This window comes from Pipistrellus hanaki (genome assembly GCF_964339955.1).
Source record: "Pipistrellus hanaki genome assembly, chromosome: 9".
NCBI classification, from domain to species: domain Eukaryota; kingdom Metazoa; phylum Chordata; class Mammalia; order Chiroptera; family Vespertilionidae; genus Pipistrellus; species Pipistrellus hanaki.
The window spans coordinates 61,768,871-61,791,976 of record NC_140511.1 but is presented as its reverse complement, the minus strand read 5'-3'; the positions used below and the strand labels follow the sequence as shown (position 1 = coordinate 61,791,976).

Sequence of the window (23,106 nt, the reverse complement as noted above, 5' to 3'; positions counted from 1 at the left end):
ATGGTGGTGATAGTGGACATTGTAGGAATGGTGTTACTGGTAGGAATGCTAGTTGAGTTAGCTGCAATTTAAGTTTTGTGGGGATTTAGGAAACTAAACTAATATTTTTATATTCTTCATTTCATGGAAACTTATAGAAAGCCTGGATTAAGAAAGCAATATAAACACAAAGCCTACAAATGACTTACATGTGAGTTGACAAATCTTTACTCTTGAGTACTTAGCACTGTGAAAGTGAGAAAACTTAGGATTCTTTTATGAAAATAGGTGGAAACAAAACTACACGTATGTCTCTTGTAGTGCAGGGAGAGCTGAATGCTTGTTTTTAAAAAATATATATGTTTGTATATATGTGTGTATACACACACACACACACACACACATATGTATGTATATATTGATTTCAGAGAGAGGAAGGGAGAGGGAGATAGAAACATCAATGATGAAGTAGAATAATTGATTGGCTGCCTCCTGTACACACCACAGTGGGAATCAAGCCCATAACCTGGGCATGTGCCCCAACTTGGAATAAAACTGTGACTTGCTGGTTCATAGGTCAATGCTCAACTACTGAGTCACACTGGTGGGGCTGGATGCTTGTTCTAGATAAGGTCTTGGGGTTAGAGGTGGCACCGGGAATAATTTCCTTCTTCATAACTATAAGCAGGTGTACACACAGCTCCTCCAGCCAAAGCCCCCGTACCCTGTCACAGGGACTGGAAAGGGTACAGTTAATGAGAAAGTCAGCCAAAGCAGGAACCCATAATGTGATAAACACTCAGCTGGACATTTTTATTGTAACTTGAAGTATATGGATGTGCATGTTTTGGCCAATCTTCTGAAGTTGTGCCAAAGCCCTTTCTTTGTTCACAGTGATTGGAGATCAGCACTGTCTTTCTTGGGAAAATCACACATAATTTATCATCTTTATAAAAAATTCACCATATTTGTCACATTTTTATTTTAGTTTATGTATTGGTGAGTCAGAATGGAAAGATGCTTGTGAAACACTCTGAGTGCAGAATATTTCTAGATTTTTATGATTCATTCCCCCTTCCTTTTTAAAGTGGTGTCCATTACTCCCTAGCTAACAGCAAATTTATACACTCTTTTAATGTTCCTATGTCATCATTTTAAGTAATACACAATGCCATTAGGTGATTATGGTAAAAAGCCCAGTTGGCATAAACTAGTTTGGAGATAAATGCAAGTGGTTTAGGGATGCTGTACATGGGAGCCAGTGTGCATTGGTGTCACCAGGGCCAGTTGTGACTGCCATTAGTCAGTGTGCTGTGAACAGCAGTAGATATGTGTCTCGGACTGGAGAGTGTCAATTAATAGTCTAGAATTTCTAGAAAGATCTAAACCAGAAACTATGTGTGGTTTCTGATAGTTGTTCTATAGCTCATTTGCCACACATTCTCATAAGACCTAAGTTTTTATCCTTATACTAGAGGCCTGGTGCATGAAATTCGTGGACTGGGGAGGGGGGGGAAGGGTTGTCCCTCAGTCTGCACCCTCTCCAATTTGGGACTGCTGGCTCCCAACTGCTTGCCTGCCTGCCAGCCTGATCACCACCTAACCACTCCCCTGACACCCTGATTGATGCCTAATTGCTCCCCTGCTGGCTTGATTGCCCCCAACTGCTCTCCCCTACAAGCCTGATTGCTCCAACTGCCCTTCCCTGCAGGCCTGGTTGTCCCCAACTGCCCTCCCCTGCAGGCCTGGTTGCCCCTAACTGCTCTCCCCTGCCAGCCATCTTGTGATGACCATGTTTGACCACAGGGAGTGGCCATCTTGTGTGAGGGCATGAGGGTCAATTTGCATATCACCCCTTTATTATTATGTCTCTTTGCCTGCCTTGCACATGTTTAAAAAAGACATAGGTATAGCTCTGTGATAAGGAACATGAAATTGTTCACAAGGCAATGTATACAGGTATGTCTTTTGTTTGTATTATAAACTAGAGGCCTGGTGAACGGATTTATGCATTGGTGCGGTCCTTTGGCCTGGCCTGCGGCAATCAGGGGAAACCGCCTCTCCCACATCCCCCCCAAGAGGTCCTGTTTTGCGAGAGGGTGGTTCTTAGGTGACACACCTGAAATCAGGCTTTCTCCTCTTTGGTTCTGGGAGCATCACCCGAGAATGCACACAGCTGCCAAATCACTGAAGCTCAGCTGCTCCTGCCTTGAGCATCTGCCCCCTGGTGGTCAGTGAGCATCATAGGTACCAGTCGGAGCATCTGCCCCCTGGCGGTCATTGCGTATCATAGGTACTGGCCGGTTGGCCTGTCAGCCCATCTCTTAGGCTTTTATATATATCCATAAGCCCAATGCATCACACAGTAAGATTCCATATTCTAAGATAAAGGGAATTGGCTTAAGTTCTAAGAAAGGTCACCTCTCCTAGAAATATTACTAAGATGAGTTTGGAAGTTCCCTTTCCCACGGCAGGAGGAAGAAGGATCAGGAACTTGTCAAGATAGTTCTTCCTTCTCCTTATCAGGAGAATAAGCTCTCTCCACTCCAAGAGTGAGAAAAACACATCAAAAGAGCAAAAACATGATCCAAATAGACAGGCTCCTGTGTCAGTGCAGTCCCTTCCCTTCTAACCCTGGGTGGTTCAGAATTTCTGAAGAGCACTGGCTTCATCAGATATGTGGCCTGCCGTGTTCTGCACATTTGTTTTTTAAAATGTAACAAGCTCCTCAATATTGTTGGCTTTAAAAATCTCCTTTACCATATGTGTGTGTTTGAATCTATCCTCTTTTGAAATGTCTTAGGAAAATATGCCCAGTGTTCATGACACTGTGTGTATACCCTGGTGTGAAATACAGATGCACACGAACTAACAATAGCTATAAAAATGAAATCCTGCACAAGCTGTGCCCTGCCTTCACAGGCAGCAGGAACAATGCTTTTGGGGTCCAGGAGAAGCTTTATCACCGGGGAGGTATGTGGGGGTGGCTCCCAGCTCAAGAAGTGGGAAGGGGAAAATGCTGCCAATTTTAGTTCAATGCATAATGTTGAAAGAAATTGTATCCCATCATAAAGATTAGCAGGCTGTGTAATTCAATTTAAAATTGGTCGGCGTGCCCTGACTGTTATAAAGCCTTTCTTTTTTTTGTTTTTGTTTTATCACCATTCCATTATTTTAGGTTGTCCACCAATATAGAACGGAGCATACAGCCAAACCATACAAAGTGTTTTTCTATGGGTCTGGCCACTGGAGAAATTGTTGATGAATGCAAGAGATTATCTTAAAATGAGTTAAGAAAACGCTTGCTCAATTGAATGCCTCCTTGTTTGCCTTCTGACAATTTTTTTTTTTTTTTAGCATAAAATGAATTTCTCCTGGGCAAGGAACCATTGAGAGTGAAATTCCTTTAAAAGCATTTGCTAGACACAGGGCTTGGTTTCCAAAACTCAGTGTTAGCACTTATCGGCAGTAATCATGGGCATTTACGGTGCCATTGAAAACCAAGATCCAGTAGCTTATGTTAATGCAAGACTAACAGACCCACAGCCGATGGCAGTTACCCATACTGGGGGGTTAATAAACGTTCTCGGAATTACTGTCTTTATCTTCTTTATTACAGAAAGAAAGAAAGGGAAAAAAAGGCAGCTTCCTAAGCCTTGTCTCCTTGTCTTGGTGACTTGCTAATTAATTAACTGTTTTGGTCCCCGAACTTCATAGCCTAAGCTGAGTTTAATATTCCTGTTAGGAAAATGCTGAATCCTTTTTTTGGGGTGAGAAAAACAAAAACAAATTAAATTCAGCAAACATTTATCCAGGTGCCCTTTATGAACACAGGGAGCTATAGAAATAGTAATAATAGTAATAATAACACTTGGATACACCAGAAGAATATCTGGAAAATGAGCACACAATATTTTTCTTTTGCTTCTCTTTCTTCTGTTCGTGAGAGAGCTTAATTTTTACTTGTGTTCTGAGTTTCAGCCCAGAAGCATTTTGTTAAGAAGGATTTTCCTGGTGCAACCAGACTCAGTGGGAAAGATGTTATGATTGATTGGCAGTGACTGCCACGTTGTAGCGTGGGGCAGGAGGTGGTTGCTCAGGTGCCATGCATTTGCAGGTCAGTTTAGTGTCATTTGTCTTTGGTCACACTCATGCTCCGTGACTCTGGTAGTCAGAAAACTGCCATAGGGACCACATCCACCAGCTTTATTTTAACTCTTTCTGGCCAATCCACACTTGCATGTGTCTGTATTAGAGAGTTCTCCCAAATGACTATGACCTAGGTGTGGTGGGATTTTTAAATTTTCTTCCCATTATAGGCTGTTGCAGGACATTCTTGGCATATCTTGGAAGCAAGTTGAGGCTAGTATGTGACTCAGACTCTCAGGAAGACAAGAAAACGCACATAACTCTTTGCATCCTGAGGATTTAGGAAACAAGTTTACTAAATCCCAAGCTATAAAGAAGTAAGGTTATCGAACCAATCTGATGGAGTTAATAGATCAGCTCAATTTACCTATTATGTCCCACAAATCTTGGGCAGCTCAATTTTCTCTAGTTTCAAGTTCCTATCTCCTCAACCTGACTGCTTACCACCAGGCAGTTGCTTCAGACTTCAGATTCCTGGAATCTAGCTGAGACCTATTGAATCAGGTTCTCTACTGGTGTGTGCAAATAACTGGAACTTGAATGAACTCTCCTGTGGCTCTCCTGCCAATTCACTGCCCTGTTCTTGCTTATGATGGTGTCAATTGTCAAAGTCAGGGATATAGTCTGCATGCTCTCATCATTCTTAGCAAAGCTGTTCCTTTTCATCGTGACCTCTGTGTACCTCATTTACCTCATCTGTATAAAAGCAGATGATAGTTCTTAGTTCATAGGGCTGTTGTAAGGATTAAGTGGATTATATACATTTTTTTTTTTTAGGGCAATTGCTCAAAAGAGGGTATTACTTGAATCTGTTCTAAGTCTCCTAATTGTCATCATCATTTATTTTGTTTACAGGGACTCTTGAGTGTCCCTGCCAGAGGTAGAAATCAGGATTCAGGATCTCTTACTAGGCTGTTGTCAGGAGGAGTAGGGGGTATACCAGTAGCATTGTTTGGGAGAGACATTATGGTATTAGTTAAGCGTATGGAAGTGCAAACACACTGTGTTAAATCAGGAAGGAGACTTTTGGCTGGAAGAAACAAAATGGCTTAAATAACAAGGGATTTAGTATCTCAGATAACAAGAAGCTGGGCGGAGTAAAGCATTTTTTTAGGGTCCTATAATTCAGGGACCCAGTGATGATTTTCAGGAACCAGGGTATTTAGTATTTCTTTCTCCTGTTCTCACATGTTTACCTTGCCCCTGAGGTTGGAGAGTGACTGTTGAAATTCCGGGCTTGTTACGAAGACTTGACAATAGTGAGTGGAAGAGAGGACCATTCCTTTATTATATTGTCTATCTGTAGAGGCGGTGACCATTTCCCAGGAGACCTTCCGCAGACCTCCCCTTGTGTCTCATTGGCCAGGATTGGGTGACATGCACCTCTTTAACCCAGTCTCCGACAAGGGAAATAGAATTCATCAAGATCCACCTCCCTGGGGGTACTCATAGGCACACCTTTCTTGGGCACGTGGCTTCCTTCCCAGGGATGATTAAATGGATGAAATTAGGGGCTCTGCTGTCTCGGAAAGCTGGGGTGAGGGTTGGAGTAGACCACCAACAGTGTCTGCTTTATGAGTCTGGTAATGAAATATCTTTGCATTGAACTTTGGAGCAAGTAGCCTACTGTTTTCCTAGAATGGATTCCATGTGGTATGACTTGCTGCAATTCAGGGACAGTGGCATGGCTTGGCTGGGGACTGAGACAGCCTTGGGTAGCACTTTAAATGTTTATTACCTGTTTCCTGTTTTCCTCTTTAAAAATGTCACTTTTCTCTTTTGCTCACAGCAGCAATTTTCAACCTTTTTTCATCTCATGACACACACAGACTAATTTCTAAAATTCTGCCACACACCCCAAAATATATTTTTTGCCAATCAGACAAAAAAAAAATTGGCATAATTTTGATTCATTCACATTGACAGCTATTGTTGTGTTGCCTATTGCCATTTTTAAATTTGACAACCTAAGGGAAAAGAGGTCAGTATCTCTTAACTGAATAGTCAGGTATTGCACATCGGTTGAAAATCGCTGCTCTATAATATTCCTCTTTCTCTTGAATACTGTTGTAAACATCCCTGGGGTAGTGTGTGTGTGTGTGTGTGTGTGTGTGTGTGTGTGTGTGTGTGTGTCGCGCGCATGCTTCCTGCCTCCTTCCATTATGGTACATATTATCAGGGAAGTCTGTTTCTTGCATATCTGAACTGATTGTTGTTAAAAGCCTGGACAAGATTGTAAATGTTGACTGTTTCCTTACCTCCTTTGATCAGATGTCTTCTGTTACTCTCTTTCATAGCAGCTGCTCATTCCTTGCCTAGCAATGATCATAATCTGAGCTTCGTTAGTAAATACTTACCTTCTTTTTCTGTTGCTCCTAGCTGAGTGTAAGCTCCCCAAGGGCAGACACGGTTTTTATGTTGTTCATTCATTACCTGCCCAGGCAGCACCCAACACACTACCTGTCTCATCCTAAGGCCCCAGAGAATAGTTGTTGAATGTTGTATAGAAAGACTGTGATCATTTCATGGGCATTCTGGGACCCCCATTTCATTATCAAATCTCATCCTGACTTTCGAAAGGGTCAGGGATCCAATGAGATTTCATCAGACCTTCTACGATTTATTTCCCCCAAGGTTGCTGGGTTAGAAAATGAGGTTATGACTTGACTTTGTAGAACTTTGAAATTAGCCCAACAGGGAAAAGAAACCACAATGTGGGTGAACCTGAGAATGTGGAGTTGAAAGTGAAATGCCGCATGACAGAGTTAAAAAGTAAGAACAGTTTAACCCAAAGCATTGAAATCTGGCCAGATCTTCCTAGTTAAGGAATCAACTTCACAAGCTTTGAATGAGTTTGAATAGTAGTGGTTGGAGTTCACAGTTGTGAATTATTATGTTAGACCCTGCAAAAATACACTGTGCTTCTTTTTTCTACTAATGTATCTGCTTTCCAATTTCTAGCCAAAACACCGCAAAGGAATTCATTTAAAAAAAAAAGTTTTTAGTTTTTCCAAAACGTTTGACATGCATTTTTAGGACTTAAGAATCAATGATACTTCCTAACCTCCCATGGAAAGAAGAATGACCTTCGTGAAAAATGCTGGTAGTGTTTCAGAGACAAATGGAAATGAAATACTGTGGTTGAGACGAACCTATATATTATAAGAAGATATTGTCTAGAAAGCCTTTTTTTTTTTACAGAACCTTGAGAAACCACCTAGATGTTTGACATGAAAAGGGGTGCCACATTGGCCGAGAATAAGCACACACAGCCCCTTAGTTACTGATGGACAAAAATAAGTAATAATTGGGATGTTCACCTTATGGAAGATTTTTACCATTGAATTTCATTAAAAAATGCCTCAATAATAGTGTCAGAGATAGGAGAGTTTGGGAGGACAGTGGTTGGATCCAGAGAGGTCATTTCTGTTATCCTAAGTTACTCTAAGCTCACAGTTAAGGTTGCAAAACATATGCTTTGTCCATGGGTCAAATGAAAGAAAATGGTCTTCAACTATAATAGTAGAGGTTTAAAAATAGAACAGAATGAGTACGCCAACCATGAACATGAGCAGTCCTGAGTGTTGTGAGATAAGAAGGAATGAGTGGCCATGTGTCCTGGGGATTATTGTCGGGACTTGCAGGTAGTGGCAGATTGGTTTTATGAGTCAGGATTCATGTTTGTGGGCGCGGTCTTTACAAAAGGCTCTCCATTTCCCTGAACCTCAGTTTCCTCATCTATAAAGAAAATCATTTCAACACTCTTTGACTCAAAAACTCTGGCTGCCGAAACTGGTTTGGCTCAGTGGATAGAGCGTCGGTCTGCAGATTGAAAGGTCCCGGATTTGATTCCGATCAAGGGCATGTACATTGGTTGCTGGCATATCCCCATAGGGGGTGTGCAGGAGGCAGGTGATGTTTCTCTCTCATCGATGTTTCTAGCTCTCTATCCCTCTTCCTTCCTCTCTGTAAAAAATCAATAAAATATATATATATAAAACAAACAAAAAAAATCTCTGGCTGTGTAATTGCATGACATGGTAAAGGAGTTCCATGTTGCAGCTAACTCATTGGATGACCTAGAGGAGTCCTGTAACCTTGCTTGCTGGATGGTAGTTTTCCATTCCATGGAAGGCATGATTCTGATCTCTGAGGACTCTCTAGCGATGGGATATCAGCAAGCCTGGAATTAGAATAAGATGTCAAAGGCCTCTTGATTTTTTTCTGTTGGAAGCAAAAGGGAAGAACTGGTCAGTTGAAAGAGTGAATTCTTTCAGCTGACCTAGTGACTGGGGGCCTGAGAAGATGCACACACATGACCTGTTTGGCCAGGGCAGTAGGCTCATTTGTAAAGAGTGGCCGCTGCAAAGCCAGCTGTCAAAACAGCAGTGATTTGCCTGAGAGGCCTAGGGGTGAAAACTTTCAGATGAAGGGATACAACAAAGAAGAAATACAGGCAACTTACTCAAATAATGAATGGCTATTCCATTAAGTCCGCTATTGATTATCTCCTCTGAACTAGCCAATCCTGGGAACAAAGGCTGCAAAAATCTTTAAATGAGTAATGTTAACCCATGCAACAGCAGTAATTCCCTTCTCTTTTGAAATCGAAACATTATTTGTGTGATGCCTATGGTTCATTCATTCATTTATTTATTCATTTGTTCACTCCTTCAACAAAATTGAGTTTTTTACTGTTGCAAGCCAATATTTTTGCCTCCATCTGCCTTCCCTTCCCTAAAAGCCCTTTTATAACAGATTTTAAAAATCAGATTTAGTTTCTCTAATTGCAAATGAATAGTAGACCTTGCAGTGGATATATAATTGGTGTCATCCTAGGATAAATAAAAATAGGATTTGTAACACTTGAAGGCCATCTGGAATCCAAATACAGCTACTCATATCACATGATTATTAGCCATGTTAAGATTATTTCTTAATTATTCAATTATGTGATAAATGATTATTAAAGCCTGCTGAGAATGCAAAATAGGGTCTGATCCTCCTCATGTGGGAGAGAGAGCCCTGTAGACAAGTGCTCATTCTATGAACTATAAGCATTTGGTAAGCTCAGAGCCACCCAAGATATGATTGGAGGAGTGGCTGGTGGCGGCCAGATCCCACAAGTTGCACACACCATGCAGGGAGTGTGGTCTTTTGTCTGTAGGCAAAAATAGGGAATTTAGGCAGATTTTAAAGTGGCCGAAGTATGTAAGTGTGTGGAGGGAATATGCATGATGAAGATCTATATTATAAGATTACCTCAGTCCCGCTACCATGGCTCAATGGTTGAGTGTTGACCTGCTAAACAGGACATCACGATTCGATTCCCAGTCAGGGCACATGCCTGGGTTCTGTACTCGATCCCAGTGTGGGACGTGCAGGAGGCAGCAGATCAATAATTCTCTCTCATCACTGATGTTTCTATCTCTCTCTCTCTCCCTACTCCTTTCTCTCTGAAATCAATAAAGAAATATTGGAAGCAAAAACATATAAGATTACTTCAGCTTCAGTGTGTAAAATAGGTTAAACAAAGTACACTTTATAGGAAGGTATATTTGTTTGGTTGAGCTGCCACAACAAAATACTACAGATTGAGTGAGTTAAACAACAGGGATTTATTATCTCACAGTTCTTGAGGCCGGGAAGTCCAGAATCAGGATACCAGCTTGGTCATGTTCTGGTGAGAGCCCTCTTCTTGGTTCAAAGGTAGCTCTTGTTGCTATGCCTTTCTATCATGGAAGGGGCTAGGAGGCTCTTTTATAAGGATATTAATCCCATTTATGACTGCTCTAATCAGTTCCTAAAGGCCCCACCTCCAAATACCATCATTTTGAGGATTAGGATTTCAACCTATGAATTTTAGGGGGATACAGACATTCAGGTCATAATATATGGGTGAGGAATAAAAATGTGGAACGTGAAATAGACCTTGGGCCCTCGATGCCATGATGGACTTTGCAGAAGTCCTTTCCTCCTGAGGAATTCTCCTGCAGCATCCTTTAAGCTCCTCCTTCCTAGAGGGGAGGAGGCTGGTAGCATTTAGGCCACAAGTTATTCTGAAGAAAAGAGATCAGACTGTTGGAACTGGTGTTTCCATGAAACAGAAACCTTATCAGTAGGAGACTTCATGATTCCGCACTCCCCGGGAAGTTGTCTGTGTAGCTTCTGATTATCTGGAGTTTTTATTGGAAAATTTTTCCAGTTGATGGGCAGGGGAGAAGCAGAAATGGAAGAGGAAATGGATGTGGTCTCCATTCCCTCCATCTCATTGCTGTCACTATTGATCAACATAACCTTCCCTGAGAGATTTCTTTTAAAATTTTATTCTTGAAATGCTTTGTTAAAATTTCGAGTTATAAAATAGGAGAAGTCAGTTTTATTGGGCCCTAAATTTTGCTGTATGCAGCTTCCTGTCCAGAGTGCAAATTATTAAAATTGACATAGGATGTGTGTGCAAGGTAATATCCTCTTTCGTAGGCTCTTCTCTAAATTTCAAGATCTTCTGTAGAGTGGATTAGATTATACAGTGAGTAGGGACTCTGAAGAGAAAATAGAATTGTGTATTGATGCCTTCAGAAATATTATTTGATGGCAATAAAATATTCTCTGAAATTCCCTTCAGAGGAGAGAAAATGGAGTTTGTTTGCAGTAATTGCATTTTCTAGCATTTGCTCTCACACTTTCCAATATAAGCCAATTGGAACCTGGGATTTGGTTTTGCTTATTGGCAAAAGTACCATGTAAATTGATCTGTGATGCATTTAAAGAATATGCTTTTGAAAGTTTGGAAATTGAGATGGCTCTTTCTTATTAGATTTCAAGAGTATTAGGGTTCATTTCTATATTTTAGTCTAATGTAATATTAGCCAAATATGTTCTTTTTCAATTTAGTTTTAATCAAGTTCTGGAAGACCATTTTCATCTAGCCCCAGTGGCACTGTTAAGGCAGAGATTTTATTTCCATTGTCAACCCTCTGCTCGCTTCTGTGGACCAGCAGCCCCTTGGAATCACGGCACACCAATGTCCTGCATTCGTTTGCACAGGCATTGTTTCAGCATGCAAAAATAATACCATGGCCGAAACCGGTTTGGCTCAGTGGATAGAGCGTCGGCCTGCGGACTGAAGGGTCCCAGGTTTGATTCCGGTTAAGGGCATGTACAGTGGTTGCGGGCACATCCCTGATAGGGGGTATGCAGGAGGCAGCTGGTTGATGTTTCTAGCTCTTTATCCCTCTCCTTTCCTCTCTGTAAAATATCAATAAAAATATATTTAAAAAATATTAATACCACGTAGTATAGAAAGAGTTGTGGGTTTTTTATTTTTTTTATTTTTTTATTTTTATTTTTATTACTCTCCACAGGGTTATGGTGGGGAGGGAATCTAAAAAGCCTCAAAACCATTATTTTCCTTTCAAGAAAATGGCCTTGATACCCCTGTTATTTTTACTTAATTTTATTTTCACCCTACTTAATGGTTTACAATGCAAACACATAGGATTTGCATTTGTTCCTCTAATTTATTCAGTAGAATAATTGGCACTTGTTTTTATAATTATTGCTGGAAGGAACACCTTTTCTTCATTACTTTTTAAAGGCTTTATGATGAAAAAAAAAACAACATACTATTTATTGTTCAGCTCACCATAGACTTTGTCAGTTAACATTACCAGTTTGTTAAAGATACTCATTGAATACTCCTTCAAGGTGGTAGGAAGTAGGAGATTGACCCCTTATCCTGACTGAAGTTACAGTGCAAAACAGAGGACAAGATCAAAATCATCATAATAACAATCACCCTGTTTGTGCCAGGGTAGGGTTAGATCCTTTATCGATCTTTTTCAATCTGCATATCCACTCCGTAATGTAGGTTGTACCATTATCCTCACTTTTTCTGGTAAAGGGAAAGTAAAATAACAGGTTTTAAGTTTGAGTTTCCTATGTAAGCAGTGAGTGAACCAGACAGTCCTAAATCAGTCTGATCCCCAAACCCCTGATCTTTGCATCATGCCGTCTGTCCCCTACATTCCGGTACGTTTGAGTGATATAAACATGCACACAGCTGGTTGGGATGAGTCTTGACAAAGTCTTAATTGAATTTTTTCTTGTGATTCTCCAGTGGAACCCTCAGTTGGATCCAGTTTAGTGTATTCAGATCGAATGTATTGTATGGGATATAAATCTGTCCCAACAAGATAGGGCTTTCATTTGTAAGGAGAAGGTTGGATAAACAAAAAATAGTGAAGAGACCACCTATAGTTCCAGTTGTCCAGCCCGATCCTAATACTTGTATAATTGGAGCCATGTTGTTCCAGTTGTCCAGCCAGATCCTAATACAAGTATAATTGGAGCCATGCTGCCAGTAACAGTTACCACCACAGCTTCACATTGTAGTACACGCCATGCTGGCCTGTTCTACGCCTTGGTGGCTACTTAAAGATACTCACTTGGGAAATGAAGAGAATGTCGTTCATTTTTACTATGTTATGGTTGTCTTTTAAAATACATGAGTGTGAATGAGTGTTTCTGTAATGTGTGTGTGTGTTTAAATCACAAAGAGTCTTGTTGGGTATAGTTATGGTTGAGACAGGAATGCATGCGAACCAGTTGTTGCTGGGCAAGAATGAAATTTCTGAGCTGTTTGCAGGTCCCTAATACATAGTTATGCGTACTTGTATGGCCTGTCCTCTCATGGCTTACACTCCTACGTTACGTTATCTGTTCTGGGTGCCACATACTGGTGACTTTTCAGGTCCAGAGCAGGTCTGCTTTCCTCAGTAGGGGGTCTCCTTTGTATAGGTTGAGGCTTATAACTTCTCTTGGTGCCTTGGGATTCTTTTCTCATTGAAGGCTGAAGAAGAGGAGGGAGAGTTTCAGCTGTGGCTTCTTACCCCAGCCCTGATTCCCGCCACAGACCTCTGGGCTCTCACTCGGCATTTCTTGCTTTCTCCCGGGTTTCTGGCCAGTCCTGACATCATTGTAATATAGTTTTCTGTGTTTAATATTTCTTAGACTTGGTTTCCCATTGCAAGCATGGAAGAAACCCTAATGCATGAGTTTCAGAGGAGAAGGTAGCAGTCTGAACCTGCTGTGTGGCTCCATCAGCAAGTGTGAGTATTAACGGTAGAGCTGTCAGGACTTGTGAACATAATGGAGCCTGACGGGGGACAGACTGAGGTCAGAGACAGTGTGACCCTGAGTGAATGTTTCTAGTGGCTTTGCAGCCCAGGCAAGTGAGTGCAACCCGTGGAGCCGAGAGGGGTTGCTAGAGGTTCATTCATTCACTTAAACAGGTAGGCAGTGGGCACCAACTCAGTGCCAAGCATTTTCCTAGGTGTTAGCAAGGAAAGGTGAGCTCTGCCCAGTAACAGCCATGAGAGCCCTCTCCCTGTCTCCCTGGACTCAGCCCTTCTCTCATATCAGCCCCCAATAATCGTCAGTGATGGGATTTAGATGACCTATCTCCTAGCCCGTTCCACAGCCTCTGAGTTCTTCTCCTCAAAGCATTGGTATGTTTTATTCCTTTCTTACTCCTGCAAAATTTTCTGCTTGGCTAGTTTTCAAACCCAGGTTATTCAGTCCTCTGTGGAATAGAGAGACTTTAAAGGTTTGAACATTCTCCCTCTCTGCTAGAGTCTTGACATTAAAGGCATAATCATTTTAAACAGAAGAAGACATTGCCTTCGTTCATCCACCTGGGAGGTACAACAAGGTCCCTTTATGATATTGGCAGAAGGACCCTGTGTTTGGAAACAGGCCCCTGGCACTGCCCCATGCAGGCTGAAGGTTTCAGAGGTGTGATTGTCTCTTTTGGTCAGAACCAGTCCTGTGGTGATATACCTGACGGTACGTCTGTTTTATTCTTTTTAATCTCAGAAAGTCAGTTTCTTTCCTGCACCTTGGCAAGGGAAGGTGAGCCCAAAGGCTGTGCCCTGTGAGTTTAGCATCTGGGAGCCACGGCAGGTTCTCTTTCTGTCTTGTCATCTCCGTTGCTTTCTTCTTGCTACATCGTGAGCTTTATTTAACAGGAGGTTAAGACACCCAACAATTTTTATTTTTTGTTTATTTTCAGAGTCTATCATTTAGGAATATGGAGCGGAATGGGCATGAGAATTGGAGATGTTGAAAGGTGTCACCTTGATACAACTAGGTTTTCTTTTCCTCAGGAAACCCAGCAAGTGGTGTTGGCTTTGGGATGCTCTCCTTCGCGAAGAACTGCTGTTGTGCTCTGGGTTCCTTTATTTTCCCTCTTGGTTTTAGCAAAATAAATAGGAGAGAGCAATCAATATGCCTCATTAAAATGGGGACAGGAAAGGTGGTATCTGTCATTAGCCACAAACGGATGGTCATGTGCTTGTTCCTATTTCCCACCATTCCCTGCTTGTGAAGAATGAAGAGTATGGTGCAGGAGCTGACTTCTAGCAGGTGGCAAGAAGATTCCCAAGAAAAGTGACTATTCTGGAATGGACTTTGGATTTTTTTTCTCTGACCTGAACTTGAGTTTTCTAGAGGGATAAATTCTATAATGATTTGTAACAGAAAATTGGTTGCAATTGTGTGGTACTTAATTTTGAGGGACATTCATTTTTACTGGTGGTGTGTCAGGGGTGGGGCCAGTTAGCAAGAAAACTTGTTCGGCCAAAGCAATCCTTCCAGAGTTTATTTTAAGATGATGATGCGCATGTGCGCTGGTCCTTACTGCTCTTTAGTACTTCTACCTCATCCTATTCACATTTGTGTTTTACCCCTCTGGCTCCCGGAGGCATTTAGATTTATTACCTTGAACTTCTGCTCTCCAGTCATAGTCTCCTTTTAGTTCTCCTAATAGAACCAATACATTGTTCAATTCTAGGACCCTGACTAAAGTTGAGCAGAGGAGCGTTTTGTCCCTTCTCCTTCTCAACTCTGTGACCTTCCCTTCTTGGGTAGGTTCCCAAAGTCTTTTGGGAGCTAGAGGGTAAGGAATTATACCCAGAGCTGCAGTAGTCTTTGGGGAATGCCTGAAATGAGCCAGGATGTGTGTTGTCATAGTTGTGAGGCTGACATGGCTCAATGTCTCCTGGAGGAGAAATCCATGACACAGCCGGGCAAACATCTAGAAATGGGGAGTTCTGTTTCATGGCACAAACAAGGAAGGTCATAACTGCTTGGAACTAGAGAACCATAGGTGGAAGAGTGATCTGAGGAGGACTTGAGATAGGTCTAGAGCAGTGGTTCCTGACCTTTTTTGGCCACGCTCCGCCTAAGCATCTCTAAAATCTTGATACCCATCCCCCATGACAAATAATTCTTATTATTTAAAAAGTGAACTCCTGTTCATGTGGAGAAAGCCTAAAAGGCATTAACTTGGTCTAAACAAGCTTCCAAAGAACATGGCATTCATGAAAAAGAAAAATAAAGAATGAAAGAACAGTTGAAGTACTGAGGAAGAAATCACTAAGAAACTGTTAATAATAATTATATGAATGAGGTAAAAAAAAAACCAAAAAACAAATAAAGTTCCAAAACTTATAATAGAGAACTGAAATGTATAAATATGTCACAATACATATTTATATACTGTATATGAGTCCCCCTAGAACCATAAGAAATGCAAAAAATTCCCTGTGAATAACTCATTCTTGAATTGCCCCCCCTTAAAAACCAAATTGCCCTCCTGTATGACGTGTGCCCTACGTTGAGAACCACTGGTCATAAGGTTGTTAAAAATCTGAAATCACCTGATAGAAAAACTATCACAGGAGGCAAAGGAGCGATTCTTTCTTCAAAAATATATATATTTTATTGATTGATTTATTTATTTTTACCAGAGAGGGAGAGAGATAGTTAGAAACATCGATGAGTGAGAAACATCAATCAGCTGCCGTCTGCACACCCCTACTGGGGATGTACCTGCAACCAAGGTACATGCCCTTAACTGGAATCGAACCTGGGACCTTTTAGGCGAAGGCTGACACTCTACCCACTGAGCCAAACCAGTTTCAGCCAAAGGAGCTATTCTTGTCCCACTGGTGTCAATAACCTTGCCTGTGACTCTGCTTAGCAAGTGGCAGCACCTCCCTCGAACTGTTTCTTCATCATTGAAATGGAATTGGATAAATCAGTGGTTTTTCTTTTTCTTATTTTTAAGCCAGTGATACCTTTTGTCAAATGAAATCTTCCCCCAAACTGTAAAATAAAGGAAGGCAGGGCCCTCCCTTCTGCCCTTGGCTCTTTCCTCACATCACCCCACTCCAGCCCTCTAAGGCTCATGGGGCACAGCTTTCAAATCACTGCATCAGGCTGTCCGGCGGCTCCTTCTGGGTTCATGTGCTGTGATTTATAGGAGCCGTGTTAAGTGACAGATTAAATATCCAGACTTTGATAAGGAAGGGAGGCTGACCTTGACATAGTTCGCTGTATGTGTGCTTTAAAGTTGTGGATTTATCAGACATGTGCGTACCTTGAAGACCTTAAACTTCAATGAATATTCTCTTTCTCTCTGCACACGCATCTGATTCTATGAAGATATTAGGGACGCTCCGAATGAGTAGTCACTGGGGAGAGATGGAAGCTGGATGTTATCTATCCCAGGTTATACTAGTCACAATGAGTGAGAAGTCGATCCTGGCACTTTTTTTGTTATTCAGTAAATATTAGACGGGATGGCTGACTGACGGGACAACAGGAGGAGGAAAGAAGTGGTGTGTTCAGGTATACATTTTGCAAGATTAGAATCATCTCGACAGAGATGGGTGTGTTTGTACTGTGTATAGTGTGGAGGCCTCATAGACTACCCACCTCTACATCCAGATGCCTTACTGACCTTAACAATACTTCTGTCAACTTGAAGAATACCTTGGACCATGCCAGTTATTGCCTTTGGGAAAAGTCAAGTTTTCACTCCCATCTTCAGATGCCTTTTTTTTTAAAATTTAGAATATTGCCATTATGACCAGGGAGTGATCCAATCTGTAGATAAACTAATATTTTTCTTGGATAGCAAGTGGGAAGACTAATCATTATAATAATTACTATAATGCAGCTACTGAGTGATTATGAAGTGTTAGAAATTGTAGGTTCATGACATGTATTATAGTATCTTACTTAATGCTCATCAAGCTTTGGGGGTAGTACTATTAATTTCCTCCTGCCTATATTTTAGGAAACCGCATTTAAAAATAGTTGTTGGAGATTATTTGGTAGACTGGATTTGGAAGCAGGGAATAGGACACTTCAGGGGGACAGCATGACCCTGGTTTAAATCTTGCCATAGCCCAGAGGGCAAGCTCAGTTCCTGGAATTCTGAGGAAGCTCCTGGCAGTTCTCGGAGAGGTTCATTCATTCCTTCCACTTACTCAGCAGATACTAGCTGTGTGCCTGCCATTTGGACAGTATTGAACTGGGTACCTTGTGTAAAACAAAGAGCCACAAGCCACGCTTCATGCCTTCCAATACCTCACAGTCTAAGGGGGACAAGTCATATGCAAAGAGCAAAACTTTAAAAAAAAAATGGAGTGAAAAATAATTAACATGTACTGGTTGTTTATGCTCCATATCATGCATGTGCTTTAGAAGCTTTCTTCTTATAATATCTTGAAAACAACCTATGTGGGGATGCAGTTATTACCCACGTTTGCTAGCACATGTTAAGAGAACATAAGGACTCCATCCAGGGTTATGCAGCTGACACATGGCAAAGTCTGGAGTCCCCACTCTTCACTCCAGGCCACCTCCCTGGTTTAATTGTACTGGTTTAAAAACTTAATCACAAAGAACAGAAATGGGGGACATATAGTCAGAAAATATTAAGTAATACCTATAGATGTAAAGATGAAAAGGGAGAAAGTAATGAGCCAGCCAAGATGCGAAGGGAGCTGAGGAAGAAGAGAGAGGAAGGGCAACATCAGAGAGGGAGGAGGAAACCAAAGTGGGACATTAGTATTCAATGAAATTGAGGGACAGGAATGCCACTGCAACGGGATCAATAGAGGTGAGAATGGAGAAAAAAGTCTTGGCTTGGCTATTAGGTTAATAACAACATTACAGAGTAAGCTTTTGGAAGAGAATAGAAACAGAAGCCAGATTTTGTTGGGTAAATTCTGATAACCATTTGTCTCTAAGTTGCTAGTTCTGATAATAGAATCGTCCATCAGGCAATGCAAACATGATAAATGGGCCAGGTGTGAGAAGTAATAGAAAGGGGGGAGGTCTGTGGCAGACTGAAGGTCAACATTGCCTGATCTTTTAATTTTCCAAAATAAGCAAGAAAACCAGATATCCAGATTTCTAAATATTAGTTCAATTTAAAAAAAAATAAAACAGTTGAGGGTCAACAATAATACACCTGTGGGCTGAATTTGGCCTACTACCAGTTGCTAGTCTCTGGAATTTTCTTTTCAGAATTATAGAAGTGAAATGAGGAAGTATCTCAAAGAAGAAGCAAAAGTTAGGGATGATTTAGGACTATAGGTGAGGTACGTGTGTGTGTGTGTGTGTGTGTGTGTGTGTGAAGGGCTGCTTGTTTTCTGTTTTCTTGGGGTGGGGAAACATCAACTCACTAAGGAGGAGGAATAAATAGAGAGAAAGACCCAATATAATCAAGAGAGCTGTCTGGAAAAGGAAAGTGCCATTGGGAGTGGGAGGAATGGTATTAAGAGGCCAATTATTAGAAAGATGACATGAAGCAAACAGAGTGATAGGACAGGAGGGAGTGAAGAGAGCCTATCTTGAGGTCAGAGGGCACATTGTATGACAAGAGGGGAGTCAAAAGGAGTCAGGAAGCTAGAGAGAACCTGGAAGAGTTTTATGATGACTGCTTAGGTAACAGGCCACAGCAAGAATGTGGGACAAATAAGACTATGGAGCAGCAGTGAGGACCCAGCTGGCTTTCATTATCCTTTAGGTTTTAAGTGAGCATCTATTTATGTGATACCAATAGATAACATGCAATACAAGATACAGATTAGAATAAGACTTAATTGCTGCTTCTAAGAGGTTATGGCCTCACCATGGTCTATAGCTCTATCCTGACTCAATGGACTAGTTTCCCACATATTATGCATCACTTGCTACTTCATTATATTGGTGAGTTAGCTGTGCTATTATTTGCCATATTTGTGAATTATCTGTACAATTATTTGCTCAATAGTTTTCTTTAAATCATTCTCATGCATCATATGTATTGTAGGTTGAGGCAAAAGTAGGTCTACAGTTGTGAGTACGAAAAATTACAGTTCATTCTTGAATTATTATTCATTAATTAATGATCTATTTTCCATATGAACTACTGAAACTTACTTTTGCCCCGCCCTGTATAAAAATGAAAAAGAAAAAAAATGAATCTATATATTATTTGCACTGTTACATTATACTTTTCAAATGTGTATTTTTAAAACATACAAAAAAACACCATTTGACATTTTGCCAGAAGTTCATCTCCATTCCACCTAAAATAATTTTGTATATCACAAGTAGGACATATATCATGTCTTGGGAAAGATGGAACTGTTTAGTTGGTTGAGTCCCTTAGGTCATTCAAAGAAAGAATTTTCCCATGTGGTCTTGGTTTTTAATTCAGGCAGGTCTGAATAAAACGGATAAAAGCAGGCACCTTTTTGTTTGATGCTATTTGAATACCAAGACGTGTGGAGCGTGACTGCAGAAACTTCCAAATTAATCTGGTTTGGGGAAAAATAAAATGCTGTCAAGTAACAGGAGGTTTGTCAGCTGCCCTGCTTACACTTTTCATATAAAACATAAAGGTTGGCAGATTATAGATGAAAGGTCAGTTCAGCAAAAAAAAGAAAATATGTCAGACAATCTCATAACATAGGTGACAGAAAATGGAAGTTGGAAACTACTATTGGATTCCCGGGAAGAGATGAGTTTGTTGGCAGTGTGTAAATTTCATCACCGTTTCTGCGGCTGTTCATTTTGGTGGCTACTTCTTTATGTGGCGTCTCCCAATTTGATTTAAAAGACTCGGAGGAGTCCTATCTTCCTGAGGAAGATTTACTTTGCAGCAGCTTTATTTTATTTTTTTTAAACTGGTCTGAAGGGGAATCGTGTACTTCCTTTTGCCTTGCCTCCCAATCTCACCCTTGCCATCCGTGAACCAAAGCTCTAAAATGGAAAAAGCGAGAAGCCAAAGCCCTCTTGCAAGAGCAGTGGTGCATAAAGAAAAGGCTTAGAGTGAGTCCATCCTCGTGAATGATTAAAGAGGAACCGGGCAGCTGCGGTGTGACTTGTACAAATACAGTTGTAGGACCTGCCTTGAAACAGATGACTGTCCAGGAAAACATTCCAGCCTTGGGAACACAGGTGAACCTGGGGGTGTCCTGTTAGGCCAGTGGGGTCACAGAGCCTCGGTATTAGAATTGTGGGGCATCTCACAAGTTTCCAGCGTGTGCCGTGCTGGGAATTTGCAGCCTGTTAGGTATCTTTCATCTGTATTTTGATCGCAAGGAATTGTGCAAAATGCTATCATTGTATCCAGGCAGTTTACAATATGCATTGCACTCCTTATTGCATTATGCTAATGTGGATTATAAACTCACATAAACATGCATTTGAGAGAAGCATTCTATTTTCCACGAGCTGTCCACCTTGCAAACAGCTGAGGCCAAAGGCATGTCACAGCATCCTGGGCTAGTAGTCAAGGATACTCACTGACATTTGGCTATTGTGTTTTCAGTTCCACCTTTCTTTCATTTTCTGACTCCTTCATCTCTCGCTTTAGCCTCCCCATTAACCTACATGCTGTTTGTGCTATTTTATTACTGTCAGACGCCTAAAAAGTGAAAGCCAAAGAAAAACTAGTAGCATTGCAAAGCATATTTTAGCAATCTTAAAAATCCCTTCACTATTGGCAGATACGTTTGAGGTGTGCTGCTGGGATTGTGGATGTCACAGTGTAATCCCTACAGTTTGCATTGCAATCCACGTGGACTCATGACAAAATTTGCACCCCCCCCCCCCCAAAAAAAAGGGTACTATTCTCTTTCCCACTAAGCTTCATTAATTAAATCATTGACTCTGGCTTGCTGGTGAGTACGAGTTTTTTACAAGTGGATCCAGTGTCCTGTTAGTGGGAATGTTCACTCTTCCTGGAATAGCAGGGAACATTCAGTTTGCCTTGGACCCCGGAGCCTCGGGAAGCTGGAATTACAGGCACCGTTGTCCCGCCCTTTTTTCTTTCGAAATAAAATGAAATGAGTAGCAGCAGCCCAGCGGTGAGGCTTGAGGCATGGGTAATGAAAACGAATAGAAAGGGCATTAATTTCAGGATGGGGACAGCTGCCCGACACTATCTCCCTTTGGATTTTGTTTCTTATAGCATCACCGCGAGTTATTAATATGTATGATCTGTACTTTATTCAAATATTATAAATCTATGCAGAAGTCTGGTGTTTGGGTTTTCCTTTATAGCTTTCATTCTTCTTCCCAGAATTATCTCATTTCGATCGAGAAACTTTTGCATAAAAAGCACACACCGAGAACTCCCATTTCCATCCCATAAATATTAAAAGGGGGTTAAGCTTTACAGTTTCTTTTCCCATCCCCGGTGGGTAGAAAGTTAGCCTGCTAATGGGGGAGGGAGAGGCATTATTAATGTTCTTTTTATTCCTGAGTCCAAAGGTACACTTTAACTTAACATATGAAATTGTATTATGGCGTTCCTTTCGTTTGTTTAAATTGTGGACTGCTTGGCTGTGCCACGTTTTTTTATATGAAGGATCTGTTAAAAATCTAGCAGTTATCTAAGTTGTTAAGAATAGTTGGTTGATATATATTTTATTAAGGTATGGTTGACATACGATATTATATTGGTTTCAGGCGTAAAACATAGCGGTTCTATGTCTACATGCCTTACAGTGTGGTCTGCTTATTTTCTGAGGACTAAACCAAGTCCAGACCTCTTTTAAGGATCGTGATTAAAGTGTTTTTTTTTTTTTTTCGTTTTTTTTTCTTTCTGGATTCATCACAGTGACTCTGCAGCATACAGAAGAGGGAAATGGAAACAGAAAACTTAATGTCTTCTTAGTGGCTTTTCAGCTTCTTAGCAGCTTCCCATTTCCCGTTTATTGTCATTTTTGTTAGCATAAAGGAGTAGTCATAAATTTTGGTTCCCATGGAAATACAAAGGAATGTATGAGCTATTTCATTTGGGCATACCGGCTGCTAATCACGCAATCTTGGCTGTTGTACTTCGTGATGGGAAATGAACGTGCTAATTGGTGCTCTTTTTTTTTTTTTTTTTTTTCCTTCTTTCAGGAAACCTGCCGTATGAATATAAAATAGTGATTGCTGGGAATCATGAACTGACATTCGATAAGGAATTCATGGCAGACCTCGTTAAACAGGACTACTACCGTTTCCCCTCTGTGTCTAAATTGAAACCAGAGGACTTTGACAACGTTCAGTCCCTCCTGACAAACAGTATTTACTTACAAGACTCGGAGGTAACAGTGAAGGGATTCAGGATATATGGTGCACCTTGGTAAGTGTTTATTTGAAGTCTTGCCCTCTGATGTGCTCAGCGCTAAGAAGGCGTGGTGCATGCAGACTTAGGTGCTTTAAACCAAAAGGATGAGGCTGGAAAGAAACCTTCTTGTTGGTTTCCTAACAGAACACTTAGTCTGGCACTGCTGGGGAGGGCTGTGTTTATTGTTTGCATTGTGATGCAGATGTCTTTAAGCAAGATGGATGGGAGCAGGGCTTGGCCGATATGGGTAGGGCTTCCTGTGTCTCAGTAGGACACAGACAAATTTGGGTAAGGTCTCCATTGTTCCTCTCCATGTAGATTCAGCTAATCCCAACATTCCATCAGCCTTCGCTCACTCATTTCCCTCTCAGTAGATACTGGAAGCACTCATAAAATATCTTGCTTAGATTGGGGTTTCTCAACTCTTACTAATACGTCAATCACTGACTCTGACAAAATACAGATTTTGAAGCCCTGCCCCTGGAGACTCTGATTCTCCCTCCTGACGTGTG

General features: G+C 41.1%; 1 protein-coding gene across 4 annotated transcripts in view; it reads left to right on the top strand.

Annotated features, from left to right (window-relative positions):
• Window positions 1-23,106, top strand: part of MPPED2 (metallophosphoesterase domain containing 2) — a 178,211-nt gene that overhangs the window by 71,623 nt on the left and 83,482 nt on the right. For all 4 annotated transcript variants that reach the window (XM_084893630.1, XM_084893633.1, XM_084893631.1 and 1 more), the window contains one exon: window positions 22,384-22,609. In XM_084893630.1, the coding sequence (XP_084749756.1) occupies window positions 22,384-22,609 (226 nt within the window). The remainder of the gene's footprint in view (window positions 1-22,383; window positions 22,610-23,106) is intronic.